The 17,783-nt window shown below is 31.8% G+C and overlaps 3 protein-coding genes across 5 annotated transcripts; 1 reads left to right on the top strand and 2 right to left on the bottom strand.

Moving 5' to 3' along the window:
- Nucleotides 1-330: 330 nt before the first annotated feature.
- LOC124540086 (KH domain-containing, RNA-binding, signal transduction-associated protein 2-like) lies at nt 331-10,641 on the bottom strand. 3 transcript variants are annotated; one of them, XM_047117500.1, is made up of 9 exons: nt 10,606-10,641; nt 7,125-7,431; nt 5,880-6,004; nt 5,524-5,633; nt 4,695-4,900; nt 3,342-3,461; nt 2,832-3,004; nt 1,974-2,197; nt 331-879 (listed from the first exon to the last, which is right to left on the bottom strand). In XM_047117500.1, exons 2-9 carry the CDS (start codon nt 7,333-7,335, stop codon nt 810-812), a joined length of 1,239 nt encoding a protein of 412 aa, XP_046973456.1. In that variant the 5' UTR covers nt 7,336-7,431; nt 10,606-10,641; the 3' UTR covers nt 331-809. The 3 variants fall into 3 exon arrangements, with proteins under 3 accessions (XP_046973456.1, XP_046973457.1, XP_046973458.1); XM_047117501.1 differs by having other exon boundaries at nt 1,961-2,197; nt 10,606-10,635; XM_047117502.1 differs by lacking the exon at nt 3,342-3,461 and having other exon boundaries at nt 332-879; nt 10,606-10,630.
- Nucleotides 7,443-10,066, top strand: LOC124540085 (E3 SUMO-protein ligase ZBED1-like). The gene has a single exon (XM_047117499.1). It carries the CDS (start codon nt 7,821-7,823, stop codon nt 9,690-9,692), a length of 1,872 nt encoding a protein of 623 aa, XP_046973455.1. The 5' UTR covers nt 7,443-7,820; the 3' UTR covers nt 9,693-10,066.
- A 1,401-nt stretch (nt 10,642-12,042) lies between the features above and the next one.
- LOC124540261 lies at nt 12,043-17,241 on the bottom strand. Its single transcript, XM_047117730.1, has 6 exons — nt 17,197-17,241; nt 15,289-15,370; nt 14,775-14,875; nt 13,241-13,328; nt 12,828-12,928; nt 12,043-12,201 (listed from the first exon to the last, which is right to left on the bottom strand). Exons 1-6 carry the CDS (start codon nt 17,239-17,241, stop codon nt 12,043-12,045), a joined length of 576 nt encoding a protein of 191 aa, XP_046973686.1.
- Between the last annotated feature and the right edge of the window lie 542 nt (nt 17,242-17,783).

Here is a 17,783-nt window from a genome sequence, read left to right as displayed (position 1 = left end):
GTATTAAAATTAAAATAATTAAAAAATGCTAATACCCTATTTTCTTTGAATTATTTACCAAACAATGTTATAGGATTTTAGTCTTTCATATTCCACACATGTTTCCACCACATTTCAAGAAACATTTTGTATTTTCTCAGATGATGTGAAGTAAATTTGGACTAGAATTGTTTTTTACTTATTTGATCAATAAACTTTATATTCATATTCTATTTATAAAAAAATAAAACTATAGTTATATATTATTATGTTAGGGTTGCAGATTTTCCGCAGTTTTATAAATTAAAATTACGCTTTTTTCTTTGAAGTAATTTTATTTCTAAGTCACACAAATTTTCCAATACATATTATTTTATCTTCTTGTTTCGGAATTTAAGGAATAGTTTTGTTAAGACTTGTATTACATAATTTAAGGATTAGTAAGCCTACGATTAAACTAATTCTAGTTTTTATTATTTAATATCTAGATTAAAAGTTGTTGAAATATTTATTTTTAAAAAGTTCAACATTATTGAAAGTTGACTTATAGTAAAGACTACTTTTATTTAAAAAGTGAATTTGTTCCTTTAACAAAACTAATTTCTATCAAATGATTTTTAAATAATGCCCCACGCATTATATTGACACAGAAAGTTCACAATTTATTATTTATTTCTTTTATAAATATTATAATCAATATATTTTACAATTATATCTTTTTGATACCTATTTTTATATTTATTGTATTTTTGTCAAACTATAAGTTTTTCTTTTATTAACAGTGTTGTCATATAAATACTTTTTTGAATTTTGAGTCCATTTTTATTTGCTTATTTTTGCCATTCTGTTTTTGTTGTTATGTACTCACCAATCTTATGTGAACGTTTCTTCTGTGTTGTCCTGAAAATTTATCATCCTAATATGAATATGTTTAAATAGCAAAATAATAGATTTTCTCATTATTCCTTCAAATCATATCGAAATTTAACATACGAGCAAAATAAAATTAATTGGATATCTTATTTAAAAAAAGCTCAACAAAAAATATGTGCGTGAATCAGAGTCTTACGATAAAAGCTGTTATATGTTTAGTCGAGCTAGAGTCAGATTAGTAACGGTCATGACTGTCATTCCTAATAAATATTGTATCTCTTCATATCAAGTATCAATGGTCTTTGTATGATGGTCAATGTAGGAAATTTATTTTCCTTTTATATATGTACTATGTACAACAATAGTTTGGACCTTTTACTTTGAAGTCCCTAAAGTTAATACTTTTTGGACTTAGTTATCAATGTAAACTAAGAATGTTAGTTATTTACTTAGACAAGAAGCATTTTGAGGTATTTTGAAAACTAACGCGTAATGCCCCTCCTCATTTGTATTAATTTTAAACATAAGTCTGGATGTGGACCTCATATATAATGACATACACATTGCTCTAGCAACATTAATGACAACTTCGAAGTAGATTTGGACAGTCCTTTTCTATAACAGTAAGGTCAATTACACAAGTGGATATCTAACGTGACCATAAATTCAGATAAGACCAGCCATCATTCTACTCTTTAGGAACAGAAATTATGCTATTTTAATGTTATTGAATGAGCATTCAAAACCTTATGTTACGGCATGCTATATATTCTGCTCAAATTAATAAAGAATTTTACATAATGATAATTTATATAATTTAAGTGATGTAAACAGCATTAGTACAAATTTCATTGCATGGTGTTTACAAAGCCCTTGTTTGTTCCAGATTTAGTAAAAGCATAGCATTGAGTAATTTTATAATTCTTTTTCTCTAGTTGTCTAATACTCGTTATGTATGTACTGGGTATGTTTATCTTTATGAAAATAATTTAAGACTGTGTCCTGTCAAGACGCAAACGGTCACGTGATAGGCCACACCCTGTGCGTATGTAAGTCAGTCGTCAGTCGTCAATCGTCAGAGCTCGTCACACACTAGCAAAGTACGAACAGCGCGGTACTACTTGGGCGCGCGCGCGTACGGCGAGGCGCGCGCGTAGTGTCGCGGCGCGTGCGACGGGCCCGGCCGGCGCGTGCCGACGTCGCGCGCGGACGCCTTGTACTCCCGCGGTTCCTCCTTGTAGTACGAGTCGTCCTCGTAGTAGCGCTCCTGGCCGCGCTCGTAGTAGTACTCCGGCTCGGGCGCCGCGCGGGGCCCCCGGGGCACCTGCGTTGACCGGGTGTATATCTAGTGTGATTGAGATTGGTGAGTATGTTTATTAATATGTGAATTATATAATCATAAGAAGGTTTTGATGATATCATAAAATAATTAATAGCATTTTAGATGCTAAATTCAATATTTTTTCTTGGTGGTAGGGCTTTGTACAAGCCCGTCTGGGTAGGTACCACCCACTCATCAGTTATTCTTACGCCAAATAACAGTACTTAGTATTGTTGTGTTCCGGTTTGAAGGGTGAGTGAGCCAGTGTAACTACAGGCACAAGGGACATAACATCTTAGTTCCCAAGGTTGGTGGCACATTGACGATGTAAGGAATAGTTAATATTTCTTACAGCGTCATTGTCTATGGGTTATGGTGACCACTTACCATCACGTGGCCCATATGCTCGTCTGCCAACCTATACCATAAAAATAAATAAAGTAGCAAAACAATATTTTTTATTATCATATTACAATATAGAAGATCAACAAAAAATTTGATTGGGATATGTTTTAAATTTAACATAATCCACAAAGATTTACAACAATATATTTAAATAAAATTATAAGAGTATCGAGTGATTCTTGAACAAATTTAATCTTGGGTAAAGATATATCTGTTTCATCTTTAAGCTTTAAACTAAATGTAAACATCTTACCGGCGGTTCTGGTGCTGCGTAAGGATCTTCATACGAATATGACGACTCCATGGCGGAGCGAGCTCGGTCCAGTATGCTGAAGACCTTTGTTTTAGCCGGCATGGGCCGCATGGGCGCGGGGGGCATGCGGGGAGCCGCGGAGCGGGGCGCGGCCAGTGGAGGGGGCGGGGCGCCTGGAACAAGGACAATTAATTTCTATAAATATTTTTATTTACATAAGAAAATTAATAAACAAATATTCATACAAACTAAACATTTTAAAATACTTTGTGTAGTGTTATATACATTTAGATTTTTTGTGTACGTCTACAATATTTTGACAGACTCTCAGGCAATAAAATTATACTACACATACATTTATCCTAATTATACTCACAAGTAAGAGCGTCATATACACACGATAATTAAAAGCAACAAAATAATACTATACCAGGTCAGAAATACGATTTTCAAACTCATGTACCCCTCTTTTTCTCAATTTCCCCCTAATGGAACAATAATAGACCTGACCTGCTATCCTAAGCACGGGATCTTGGTAGGAGAAGGAATGTTTGGTGACGGTGCAAGCACTGTATACGACGCTCTTGCTATCAGGCACATCTAGCAAAGGCCGCTTCGGCAATCCCATATCTGGCGGACAGATTTGTCCGTGAGTCAAAATTGTATAATATGTTGATGTGATGAGCTCTTGACTGGTATTTTAAATAATTTTCCAAAATGAGAATTGAGTTGAGATAGCCCAGTGAGTTGAGATGGCCCAGTGGTTAGAACGCGTGCATCGTAACCGATTTTTGCGGGTTCAAACCCAGGCAAGCACCGTTGTCATCTCGTGCTCAGCGGTGAAGGAAAACATCATGAGGAAACCTGCATGTGACAAATTTCATAGAAATTCTGCCACATGTGTATTCCACCCACCCACATTGGAAGAGCATGGTGGAATATGTTCCAAACCTTCTCCTCAAAGGGAGAGGAGGCCTTTAGCCAGCAGTGGGAATTTACAGACTGCTGTTGTATGTTGTTGTTGTTGTCCAAAATGATAGGTTTAAGAGTTCTGAGAACTGTTTTGTATATAATCTCTTCAATGCGATCTGTGGCTTTGCTTTTATAAAAAAGGATGTGTGCAACAGCAAGTGGAATAAGCAAGCCATTTGATTTGACCAAGGAACGCGGCCGGTTTCAAGAGTTGACTGTAATGTTACTTTATGTGATGTAGAGTAGTTACTGTTAATGTAGCTTATTACTAAGGTGAAAGGACGGAAGTTACACAAATATTCAACTACAGACATTTCAATTACAATATTTTTTCTGGGTCATTATCTAAATGTGTGTGTATTGTTAATTATATAATATTGATTGCATTGTGTATGAAAAGGAGAGGGTTAAATCTTGTATTTATGATTTAGCTGCGTAACTTTAATTTTATTGTTCGAATATGAATGAATGCAATATTGCTGCAAGGTTTTTTAATTTAGATATATTATTAAATAAATGCTGTATCTCACTCTACCGAATTTTTTATGCCATTTTCATTAAATTTTTGAATTGGCTGAAATGACGACAATATTGTTTAAAACATTTCAAATGAAAGCTTTAATTTGCATTACTTTTTATCACTGGAAGCAAAATACTAGTGAAACTTTTAGTGCAGTTGGATTGGCGTACTTTCAATGTAGTTACTATGTAACTTTTTAAATTATGACAATTTGAAATTTAGACATAATCAATATTTATTATGTCCAAATGCTGTCTCATTATGCACATACAATGATGATATCCAAAGACTAACTTTTTACCAAATATTTTACACACACGTATATATCCTCACATTGTTAGCAGTAATTATATGTAAAAATAAATAATAACCTCTTTCCATAATCTCCCGCATCTGTGTCTGTCGGATCATATCGTTGGCATCAGGAATAAGGTATTTCTTGACCTCTGCCAGTGCATATGCAATTCTGGCATGAGCTTCTGCGGGCGGCGCCATTGCAGATACTTCTACATGCAGCTCATCGGACAAATGGGCATATTTCGGATCAAGAGAGTTACGGAGTTCCTCTTCTTTTTGTCTGGAAATAATTTTATAAATAACATTTTGATATTAGATCATACTTTACTCTTTGCAAAGTAACTTGAAATATTACATCTTTGATTCATAGTATTGTATTATAATTTAGATCCCGTTAAATAAAACCTATTATTATATAATCTATTCCTATTGAAAAAGAAATAAAGATAAACAAACACTTTGATTCATATAACTGACATTTGCTAATAGCTAAGCTGTATTGTGTACTATTAACTGTTTTTGGCAATTATATAGTTATTTATAACACAACACTACTTCACTTAATTAACTTCCAAAGTTCTGATAACAGTTGACAACATTAAAAAATCCATTTCAAAGCCATAATGAATATCATAGATTATTAAAGCTTTCGTTTATTTTGTTTTTGTCCTCTTGTGGTTGGATTAAACTACATTGTAATGTAATTAAGCTGTATTTTTATCACATTTATCTTTGGAATTACAAGTTAGTTTTGTAATATTCTTGTATTTGATAATGAGATTCTATATATAAAAGACTACTTCACATCACTATGTCCCTTAAAGTTCAAAACACATAAGAAACTTCTCCGAATAGAAATCTGTATCAATTTTTCGTGCTTTATATAATGATTTAATTTTTCACCTGTCTCTCATTGATCCTCTACCGAGTACAGCCATTTTGCACATTGTTTCTTCTTGCAATTGTTTCATTGTATTACCCTTTGGTCCCAATAGTTTACCGACAAAATTCACCTGCAAATTCAAAATTAAATTATAGTAAAATAAAAGTTTGTTGACAACTGGTAGGCTAAATTTCACTTCAACTGGTTTAGTTTATTGTGGTATAAGAATATTTTAATAAAAAATTCAATAATTTTATTATTGTCATGAAGTTGAGTGGCAAATAGAACTTTGAACATCTCGGTGAGAATATTTCGCTGTTACTACTTTCTGGCTCAAAAACATTGATTACTGGACAACATATAGTCATATGCTTGCCTTGGGGTGTTCCTTGACCGGTACCAATACTTTGACGGTGACTTTGATTGCTTTTTCCCTGTAGACATCTAGATATTTGAAGTCCTTTGGTGGTACACGACCTGATGCCTGCACTTTTGCTACTTCTAAAACATAAATAAAATAATTTAATATTTAGTGTTTAATGACTACATTTTTATTTTATTTCTTTATTATAGAGTTACACAGAAGGACCATTAATTTTATTAAGAGCTTGACTAATTTATGATATTCAATATAAATTTGTAAAAAATTGGAGTTAAACAGAGCAATAACAGTTTTTGATATTCAAATATCAAAAACTGTTATTGGATTTGGAAAGAAAACTTAAAGTGAATACAAGTGTAGTTATAAATAAAGATATATCAATTAATAACTGTTAATAGAGTATATTATAGTTAAAATATTAGTGAACCACATTTAATACATCAAATTAAAGTTTATTTATCTTCATACATCACTTATTGAAATAATAATATTTATAGAAACCAGAAAAATAAACAAATACGAACATCTAACAAGGTGAAGACAAAATTTAGAGAAACAGAATCGTTTAACAACGACAAACGCTCAGATCTCTCTGTGCGGTCAAACTGTTCTTTTTATAAGCAATTATGGGGGGTAGTTGTGTTGTTGTTGGGGCAATTGCTGATAATATAATATAATTATAATATACTGCTTTATTATTCATATGAAGGCATATTTAAAAAATGATTTCTGTTTGTTTAATCATAGTTGCTTCTATACATTGATGTGTTTTGTGTATTTTTTAATAACATTATAAATTATACAAATGTGTAATTTAATTTATTAGAATGGAAAATAAACTTTGTAAAATAGGATCGAAACGTAATAATGAGTCTGAACAAGTACCGTTAATTAGTGCTTACCTTTTTAAAGGTCAATGATCTCAAAATACTTGACGTGCCAATCTTATCAACGTAACATAAGATTCTACTTATTTGACTTTCCAAACACAATTATTATTAATGATAATACAATTCACCATAAACTGATAAAAATTAATTAAATAACGATCCTATTGGAGTATACATAGTTTCGCAATAATCGTGCAATACATGCATACAAATATTTATGTGTAAAAACAATTAAAATGCAATAATATTTGTGCTCTTAGTAAAATAATGCTTAATTTGTTACATACCGTCCAATTATTTATTTTTTTAAATAATTAATTATTGGATAAAAGGACAATTATAAACAAACCTGAGTCAATAAGACGCGATGAAATAGGAAACTTTGAGTTATTTAATTTGATTTTTTCACTCAATAGTTCTCTCATATATTCGCCGGCTTTTTCATTAAGTTTGGACCCCTCTTCGCCATCTTGTTCGTGATCATGTTCTGCCATATCTTGACTTGCATTTCTTTTAAAATCACTACTGTTATAACCGTTTTTATCGTATTTCTCTGCCATTTTATATATTTGTTTATCTTAAGATTTAACAAAATTTACTATGTACATAAAACACAATTTATGCGTCATGCGGACACAATGTCAGCTTTATTTTATCTAACGTAACGATGGGCGGTTCGAGTCGCCTGACTCGAGTAACTCGAGTTACTATCACGCCTCGTAGCTTCGAGTTCGTATTGTTTCGGAACGAGTCGCTTCGCCTCGGTATTAGAACACGTCGAGCCACCCGCTTCCCGCGGCCGTGCTATCTGCGAGCGAGCGCGAGCCCGAGTTCTGCCGAACGTTGTCGAATGGCTTACCGAGTTACCGACTGACTTTCGTTTCGTTTCGACTTCGTTTGACTCGAAGCAATCCGAACGCGATTCGCGCCAATAATGATATTATGCTCGCTGCGACTCGAATTGTTGTCAAAGTTCGGCGAGTGTTTCTGTTGCTTATGATAATATTTATGCATATGATATTATTTAGTTTTGAATTACATAATTATGGCCCCTGGAACAAAAAAAAGTGTAGTGTGGGAGTTTTTTAATAAAAATACGGACAGTGCACAAGTGAGTTGTAAATTATGTTCAGCAAAATATAAATATGTTGGCGGTACAACTACTTCCCTTGTGAATCATTTAAAAAAAAAGCACATAGTGCAATATGCAGAAGCTGTCGGATCAAATTTACAGGTCGAAGAAATTGAAAATAGAAACACTTCGTCTCAAAATTCAAATGTGGTAATTTTAAACGAACCAGCACCAAAAAGACAAAAACAAATGCGGTTAACTGCGCCTACAAAAATAAATCAAAGAACTGGTGATGAAGCTTTATTAAATATGATTGTTTTAGATATGCAACCATTACAAATAGTTGAAAATGAAGGGTTTAGAAAATTTGTTAAAACATTAAATCGTGATTATGAATTACCATCCCGAAAAAAAGTCACTCAAAGTCTGGAAGAGAAGTATAAAATATGCAGTAGTGAAGCTAAAGAAAAGTTAAAAGAGGTTGCAGATATTGCTATAACAACGGACATATGGAGTTCGGATAGCCAAAAAAGTTTTATCAGTGTGACTACCCATTTCATAAGGCAAGGAACATTGAATTCGGTTGTTATTTCAACCTCTGAACTATTAGAAAATCATACATCACTAAATATTGCTAATTCGTTGAAAGCAATACTTATGGAATGGCAGATATTTGATAAGGTTGTCACGATCGTCACTGATAATGCATCGAGCATGAAAAAAGCCGTTAAAGATTATTTAAATAAAAGAAACCATTTCTGCGTAGCACATACTTTAAATTTAGCGGTGAAAGATTGCTTAATTAAAGACAGTGAAAATGCTCAAACTAATTATTTAAAAAATTCCGAAGTGCTTGACATAATTTCAAAATGTCGCGCCATTGTCACACATTTCAAACAAAGCGTAAAATCATCAAACACGTTAAGAGACATGCAGAGACAAATGAACATGGACATAATTAAATTAAAACAAGAAGTAAATACGAGGTGGAATTCAACTTTTTATATGTTTGAAAGATTGTTGAGAACAAAAGTTGCTCTCTCAGCAACATTACCATTGCTTGATTCTCCACCGGCAAATTTAAATGCAAGTGAATGGGCTATTTTAGAAGACTGTGTTGCCCTGTTGCAACCAATCGAGAAGATGTCTACTACATTATCGGGCGACTCGTATCCGACATTATCCTGCATAATTCCACTTGTCAGAGGATTACAACATTCGGTATCAAAAAAAGTTCCGAGTACTTCGGCAGGCCAACATTTACAACAGTCGTTGCTGGATGTTATAGACAAACGACTTAGTGTATATGAAAATAATAGAACAGCAGCAAAGGCTACCATACTTGACCCAAGATTCAAAAAAAAGGCTTTTGGTTTAGAAACTTCTGCTGAAAATGCTGTCAAATACGTTTTGGAAGAACTAGCGCAATATCAACTGCCTGCATCAACAGCGAGACCGCTGGAACCTGCCCCAGCTGCTCCATCAACATCTCAAGCTGGTGATGATGAACTGTGGGAAATTCTTGACAAAAGAATTAGTGAAAGCAATACACAACAGACCCCTTTATCTTCTGCTTCAATAGTACTGAAACAATACTTAGAAATACCGTATTTGGACCGTAAGCAGAATCCCTTGGATTTTTGGGAGCAAAGAAAACATGTACTTCCTTCGTTATATATAATGGCACATAGGTATTTATGTATACCGGCGACGTCTGTTCCGTCGGAACGACTTTTTTCTAAAGCGGGTATTTTAACAAACCAAAGACGAAACAGACTACTACCTAAAAAGGTAGACCAAATTTTATTTCTTAATTCATACTGTACTGAAAAACAACAATTCTGACACATTTTATTAAATAATAAAATTTGGTCAGAATTGTTGTTTTTCACATTTTTATTTTAAATATTAGACCTGATCTCATTTCCTTTTCTACCTTTTTTGAAGAGAAGGAGAAAAGTATATATATTTTGTATGATTGATATTTTACGTTTGTTTTGGGACTTAAAAATTATTTACCGAGTCAACAGTTTCGTGGAATGTTAACTATTTGACATAAATGTTTTGTTATAAAGCGTTTCATCAAATAGTTCCTACGCGGTAATCAACGATAACAACTCGGTCAACGATAGCGATTAGTTGGTCAGTCATTATTAGTGACAAATAATAATGACTGACCAACCAATCGCCAACATTACCGCATAGGAACTATTCGATGAAACTCTAGTTTGTTTCTGTTTTGTATGATTGATATTTTATCTATATTTGCTTTGTGATTTAATAATTAAGTGTCATTGATTCAATCACTGATCAGTCAGAAAAAATATAAGTCAGAAAAAATAATAATAATAATTTTAAATACATATTCGATTTTTTATATTAAAAGAAAGATGACTTTTTTTTTCAAAATGTTTATTTTAATTCAAATTAAAAACATTATAATTTTAGATGTATGACTTATTTAACATCCTGACCTATAAAAATATTTAAAAAGTCCTGGATAAATAGTAAACTAAACATAAAATTATCTGCATAACGCACACGGTACAAGGTATACCGGCGAATCAACTCGTAAACTCAAAGTTCTCAAGCAAATTTGACTCGTTAAGCACGGTCAGTGCAGAGACTCGTTACATCGAGCGAAAGATCGTACGAGCCCTTGGCCGCTTCGAGTTGACTCGAGTTACAATTCGAGGCAACAATAATATGAACTCGAGTTACTCGAGCTGAAAAAAGTACGAGTTCGCCCATCGCTAATCTAACGAAGTGACGCTTGAACCAAAGATAATAGAAAAGATATAGATTATAGATTCTAGATGTAGAAGAAAAAGATACTAAGCGATATAATTAAATTATTTCCGGTCATAGTAATTATAGTTTTCGTCGATGTTGCTAGAAATTATTTTTTTATAAGAGTCCATAAAATAAGATTAAATTTACGTTCAAAGCTGTGAGAACTCATAGTACAAAACTGTACTCGTCGTATATAAATATATTAAGTAGAATATTATTTTACATTGCGAAATTGCAACAATTAGCGAAGAATTGATCATTGACAATAATCTAATGAGTAGCGGTCTCTACACAATGACACTCTCTTAAAAGAAAGCTCACTATTTCACATTTTTTTTTATGATGAATAAACTGTATATTGTTATTCCGTTTGATATTCCAACGACACTTTTATAACCGACTTCAAAAAGGAGGGGGATGATATTATTTTTGTTTGACGATAGCACTAGGTAGGTAGGTAGGCTAGGTAGGTAGGTCCCATGTGGTCTCGGCTCCAAATATAACTATAACTAAGTTATATAATCGTAAATCGACTTTCAAGTAGTCTAATATTTTTCATTTCATTTTACTTAGGAGGACTCAAAAATAAATGTTGAATACGCAATTATTTTTATTGCTTTTTTAGTGCATATTCATTTGTTTATGATTGACAATTCAAAAACGCTCCATTGTAAAGTGTACTTGAATAAAATTGATTTGTTTTAAAATCGTGTTTTGTTTGAAGGTTTTTCTTTATGTTAAAATTTTTATTATTTTTCCACATTTTATTTATTATTTTATTTTATTAATCTAAAAAATAATAATATTCTGTGTGGCTAATATCTTTTTATAACAGGCCGTAACTACTTTTTGTAATTTATGGCAAAAAAGATATTCTTATTTAGATCACTTATTTCACGATTAACGTTATTGCACTTCATTTCAATGATGCACTTCCCGACAAATGATCACAATTTAATTTAATTGCAATCTTAATATCGGGTAGTACTTGAGACCTCAAAAATTATAAATTAATTTCAGTACCATTAACTTTTAGTTAGAAAATTATATAAAATCAATCGCTAGTAAATTTTGACACATTAATTTTGCTGCTAAGAACTTTCGATTTCTAAGTAGTCGTTTCCTTTGAAATTCAATGATAGTTAAGATATAATGCCATTCATCATAGGAGCCCAAGATCTTCCAATTTTTAGGGCGAAATCCAGTCTTGTGCCTAGTGAAGTAAGACTAAAAACGCAAAAAGAAGTTGTGTTTTCTTCGGTCTTCATGTAAATCTTAATAATTTGGTAATAACTTACAAGTAGATAAAAAGTTTTTTTAAAGTTTTATTGTAGAAAAAGTTGAAATTATACATATAATTAAATATATCGAGTAATCGTTAAAGTGGCTGTTGCTTTTTAAGTTACTTATTGTCAATTTTTGTTTGTTTATTGGTTTTATTTAATTTTTGTTTGTCTCTGGCGTGTTGCATCACAATTATATTAAATTCCATATTTGGTGTCACTATTATTTCAATTTTCTTCGTTATGAGTCGTAATACTAATACATCGTCAAAAATATCCTGGAACGGTAATATAAATTAAATCCTTCAAAGAAAAAATAAATTGGATTGATTGTTATGTATATTAAAATAACTATTAAATAGTTTCTTGATTTACTTGCTCGGTCTAATTTACTGAGTTAAGAAAGCTGACATTTGAAACATAGTTTTATTTTAGAAGATCAGCCTCTGCTCTGGATGGATTGTTGGAAGTTTGAACTTTAAGAAGGGACATAAGGGGATACTTTGTATGAAATATAATAGCATGAAGTCGAGATGGCAACAATATATATGTTATCAAATCTAAACGCGTTAAATTTTGTTATATTATTTTCTTATCTTTGACTTTGTATGCAGGACATATTGGATTTGTTGGATTAAATTTGATATCACATTCGTTACGATAGATGGAACTCTAAGATGAAGGTAACTAACCCTATCTACCCTATCTATATATGATAAAAAAACATGATGTAGTTTAGGAGCCACACGGAACAAATGAACATCTTACATACATAGACTGTGAAGATGATTACAACGACACAAAATGTTTTTTTTTGGTCGTCGTTGTCAGTTAAAAATATTGCTTAAATTAAGTTCTTTTAAATGTTTTATGTATCTACTAATAATATGCCAGGGAATATTACAATTTCCTTAGTACTTATTTGTGTCATCTCTCCTAAGCGTTTCATAGCGAGGCCATAGTTTGTAGCGCCCATTAGGTTAACGTTTGTTAAAATAGGTATTCCTGAAAAAAAAAGAATCGTTGTTATGTATGGAAAAAATATTTATTTCATAAGATGATGGTAACAGCTAATTGGTTTTCTCTGGTCATCAAATATGTCTCTTTCCTTATTATATTGTCCCCAATTAACTGCTTGTTTTGTTGTGATACATTATGTTAGATCATTTTATCTTTATATATAAGAGAGTGAAGGTCTAAGTCCAATAGTGGGACAAATATATGTAGTTATTTTTGAAAATTGAAGAAAAAAATCTAGATAAGTTGATCAGTATATGTATTACATACTAAAAGTTATCAATATAGACAAAAATGCACCTTCTTGATTTGTCATGATAACCCCCTCAACGGAATCATCTTCCATTATTCTGTCGACTACGGGATTAATCTCATTCAGGGATGCTGTCTGTTTAATTAAATACATATTTTAAACTTTATGATTAAATTACACACTGCATAGAAAATAGTAAATGTTGTATGTTATTGTCAACTTGTTGATATTTTGTGTGATCCCATCTGGATAAGTACCAAGTGTTAGTTATTATTATATTTTTTATTGATTCATGCTGGTTTCGAAGCGAGTCAGCCAATAGACTCGAGATTACAAAACAAAGGGTATGTTTTAATCGGTGGTATTGTCAGCACTATATATGAATAATAATTCTTTTACTCATAATTAGCTATGAATGTAATCAATAATAAAAGATACAACTTTGTTGTGATGCTTATTACATTCACACATTTCTCAACCCTATTAAAGTTTATTTCCTACTTATGTTTCTCTAATGAAACCATTGATAACATAAATACTTCGAAGCTTGCAATGGGGGTAGCGTTTTTCTATTTGTCGTTACAGTTTTATTACATATAATGCAAAGGGTATGAAGAAACAATAAAAATAACGATTTTTTTTTCACTTTAAAATAATTAAAAGGACTATTTGGAATTAGACTGTGGCTTTGTTACCATACCATATTCAACTTTATCTTAAATCAGTCGTAAATAAGAGTCCCCGCAGAATTTATTTCGAACCCAAAAATAGAGTGAAGTGGAAGTAGGCCGTTAAGAATAATAACCTCGTATTTTTAAGTAAATTAAATATTCAAATTACTTTAAAAGGATGTTAAAAAAACGTCTCCGTAAAATATTGTTCTTTCCGCAAAAAAAGTAAAAGTCGTAATAAAAAGCCACTTACGGTTCTGACAAGCCATTCATCATGAGAGTCTTTTAATAAATTAGATACTATCTTCATAATTGTTATCTATGAATAGAAAATAAAACAAGCAAGCAAAGCTAGAGGGCCGAAATTCTTCTCAAAAACGTTTAATGATACGTCACAATTAATTATAAATTACGTTTATTAATTCTCGCTCCTTTTAAATGATATTTCCTTTACTGTTTCTGTTTATGTAACCTGTGTATTACACAACTCGTAAACTCTTTATCAGCGACCGCCATGATTTCAATCGTGTTGGTTATGATTCGGTAACCAATCAATTCGTCCAAGATATCCTGTTATAAAGTCGAATAAGTTTAGCTATATTATAATTAAAATATTTTTTTAATTTTTAATTGGAACTGGGAACCAATCGTTCATTTCATAACGCCAACTGACCCGTGGAACTAAAATAACGTGCCCCTTAGGCCTATAGGTTAACGGCCTAATACGCAATTACAATGGCTGTTGTGGAATATATTATAATGAGTGGTTTGCTTAAGCATATAAGTGATTTCAAAATATTCAATTAACAGCTTAAGAAAAGAAAATCACACATTGAAGCTTTTAGAATTAATTACATATACTTATTGTTATTTTATTATTGTTAATAATATAATGTTAGAAATTACTTACAATTTCACCAATACTGTGCTGAAAGATAGATGTTAAAGGCGGTAATTTGTTTATTAATATGTTGGTCATGCTTTCGGGAACAGTGCACAGTTGAGCTTTACCTGAAACATATCCGACATTAGTACATAGACTTTTTTCATACCTTCCAAATTTGCGTGTAATATCAAATTCGCTAGTGTATTAATAAACAAAAGGGATATATGTAGCATCTAATTTAATGATTGGCAGCACATAATTGATGTAAGGAACAGTCAACACTTATAATCATGTTACTCATTCGCTTTTGTCCCTTATTAATTTCAATTAGAAATATATATATTTGACTCTTTAATATTTTTTAAAGTTTAATGTGATTTAATAAATAAATTAAATGGAAATTGAGTTTGTAGTTGGTAACATTATTGACCATAGACAATAATAAGGAAGCGTCTGATTTATAAATTACTGTAATTGAATACATATAATAGTTACTCAAAATAATCGAAATAAAATAATATTCATAAATTATACATACTTTTACGAAAGTGTATAATTCCCACGACATTTGTATTTTTTTCAATACGTTTTATTGTATTAACTGTGCTCGTGTCAAATTCCTGTAAAAAACGTATTTTTTTTTAACATATATATATGCATAGTGACAACTTGTTTTAAAAGTTTCTAGACGTTTGAAATAATCACGGCATTCTCACTTTACATAATAAATTAATTATTTAATTATATATATTTAATCAAATTCAATTTCGTTTTTTATGTACTGAATGACTATTTAATCACTGAAATGAAATTAGTCATAAAAGAAGATATTACGCAAAATTCGGGTTTAATATATTTTACTCATAGTGAGAGCGGTTTCTTTGAATCAGGAATTCCGGTATTTGAAGAAACTGGCGAAAGAAACACTACGAAAACCAAGCTCGAGTGATATTGCATCTAAAAGAAGATCCTTATTTAACTTAAGCTTATTCGCCTGGAAACATTATAATTATGTTATTTAATTAATCGAAGAGAACAAACGAATACTAAGTTTTTTCTTTTCAATTAAATCTATATTTGACTATAAATAAAGTAAAGTAACAGCCTGTAAATTTCACATTGCTGAGCTAACGGCCTCCTCTCCCATTAAGGAGAGGGCTTGGAACATATTCCATTGCTTATAAATGTTGTGTAGGAATGAAACAAACATTTTTTTTTCTTTCATATATAAAAGCAATACTAGAAGACAGGGATACATTACTGTGGGATTTTGATAAAATTTAAATAATTACTACATAATTATAAATAAACCCCTTTCGCCACAACTGTATTTTTGTTTGAATGCGATAAACACAATAATTATAGAAAATATTTTCAAACGAGTTTCGCTACTGGTCGAAGAAGTAGTTATGACATAGGTCTAGAGGCATTATTTATTAAATAAGGAAGCTTTATTTTCACGCTTCAAGTAAATCAATAGAGAAAACAAGCAATGCCCCAATTAATTATTAAGGAATTACTAATATTCTTTACCCCTACATTTAAGCTTATCACTTGTGATAGCAGTGGAGATGATAATAGCCTAAGGGGTCAGGATCGATCCGGCGACATTTTACATCGCTAGGAGGCTCGTTAACCATTGACGCTTAATACAAGATATAAATATTATGCAGGTTTTATGCAAGACCGTCTGGACAGTCATGAAACTCGTACATACACATACTCTATCGACAAACAACAATATTTAGTACTAGCGTCCCGCTCTGGCTTCACAGGGTTACTTAAATGTATCGTTATATTACGACCAGATTACATAGTAACGTTATAAATCGTAGCATATGTATTATTTTGACGTACATTTTATATTACTGTAAAATTTTATCCAAATCCATTCAGTAGTTTCTTCGTGAAAGAGTAACAAACACACATACATCCGTCCTCACGAACTTTGTCATTTATAATATTAGTAGGATTGACAAGAAACATCTTAGTTCTCAAGATTAATCCCAAATTGTGGTTAGAATGCGTGTATCTTAACCGATGATTGCGGGTTCAAACCCAGGCAAGCACCGCTGATTCATGTGCTTAATTTGTCTTTATAATTCCTCTCGTGCTCAGCGGCGAAGGAAAACTTCGTGAGGAAACCTGCATGTGACAAATTTCATAGAAATTCTGCCACATGTGTATTCCACCAACCCGCATTGGAACAGCGTGGTGGAATATGTTCCAAACCTATTCCTCAAAGGGAGAGGAGGCCTTTAGCCCAGCAGTGGGATTTTTACAGGCTGTTGTTCTTGTTGTTGTTGTTGTTGTCAATATAAGCAGTGACTAATATCAATTAAAGCAATGTGTATGGTGACCTCTTACCATCACGTCATCATAGGCCCATAAATATAACTGGTATATCGTGAACACTAAATCATAATTAATATTATAGTAATCTCACACTTGGTACATCATTATTGACGATCTCCCTTTTGTAAGCTGGCATTTTATTTGAAAGTGTAATAACTATAAAAATATATTTTATTTCTCAAAATATAACTTCAAAAAGTATTGTAACGTCACCAAGATAATAAATGTTAAAAATCGGGTTGGTCGTCTGCAGATAAATAATATAATTAGTATTTGTATTGTTGAATTACTTCACTATAAGAAACTAATAGTGGCCCGCGGGTCCGCTGGTGTTTTAGGTTGTCATGTGTCAGGAAAACAAAAAGTAAAGCAAAAAAGTAGCCTATGTCCTTTCGTGGAGTTTAAGTTTTTTTTTTTAATGTATGTGTATGTGCCTTTTTTTACATTTTATATTAAACATTTAGGCGTTTTATATTTTATACTAAACATCATCAGATCTTTGCTGGATTTCATTCTTGTCGTCTTCTTGGGAGAGGTGGCCCACGCTGTCATTTTTTTTTAAATATTTTAATAAATAATACATACATGATCTATAATAAATAATATATAATAAAAATATGTAGTAGTATATGTGTAATTCATATTACTACAATCCAGTGGCTCCTGGTCCGCGCTTGA

Source organism: Vanessa cardui, chromosome 24 (assembly GCF_905220365.1).
Source record: "Vanessa cardui chromosome 24, ilVanCard2.1, whole genome shotgun sequence".
Taxonomy (NCBI): Eukaryota; Metazoa; Arthropoda; class Insecta; order Lepidoptera; family Nymphalidae; genus Vanessa; species Vanessa cardui.
Note: the sequence above shows the minus strand (reverse complement) of the source record. Positions and strands in the feature narration are given on the sequence as shown.

What these genes read in the sequence shown, in the direction of transcription:
- LOC124540086 (XM_047117500.1), bottom strand. Translation starts at nt 7,335, where the DNA reads ATGGCAGAGAAATACGATAAAAACGGTTATAACAGTAGTGATTTTAAA. An exon ending in ATCGCGTCTTATTGACTCAG is followed by an intron (nt 6,005 to 7,124) that starts GTTTGTTTATAA and finishes TTTATGTTTTAG; the next exon opens with AAGTAGCAAAAGTGCAGGCA. An exon ending in ACGCAGCACCAGAACCGCCG is followed by an intron (nt 2,198 to 2,831) that starts GTAAGATGTTTA and finishes CAATCACACTAG; the next exon opens with ATATACACCCGGTCAACGCA.
- LOC124540085 (XM_047117499.1), top strand. Translation starts at nt 7,821, where the DNA reads ATGGCCCCTGGAACAAAAAAAAGTGTAGTGTGGGAGTTTTTTAATAAA.
- LOC124540261 (XM_047117730.1), bottom strand. Translation starts at nt 17,241, where the DNA reads ATGCCAGCTTACAAAAGGGAGATCGTCAATAATGATGTACCAAGT. An exon ending in TCAATAATGATGTACCAAGT is followed by an intron (nt 15,371 to 17,196) that starts GTGAGATTACTA and finishes CGTTTTTTACAG; the next exon opens with GAATTTGACACGAGCACAGT. An exon ending in AAATAAGTACTAAGGAAATT is followed by an intron (nt 12,202 to 12,827) that starts GTAATATTCCCT and finishes TTACCGTTCCAG; the next exon opens with GATATTTTTGACGATGTATT.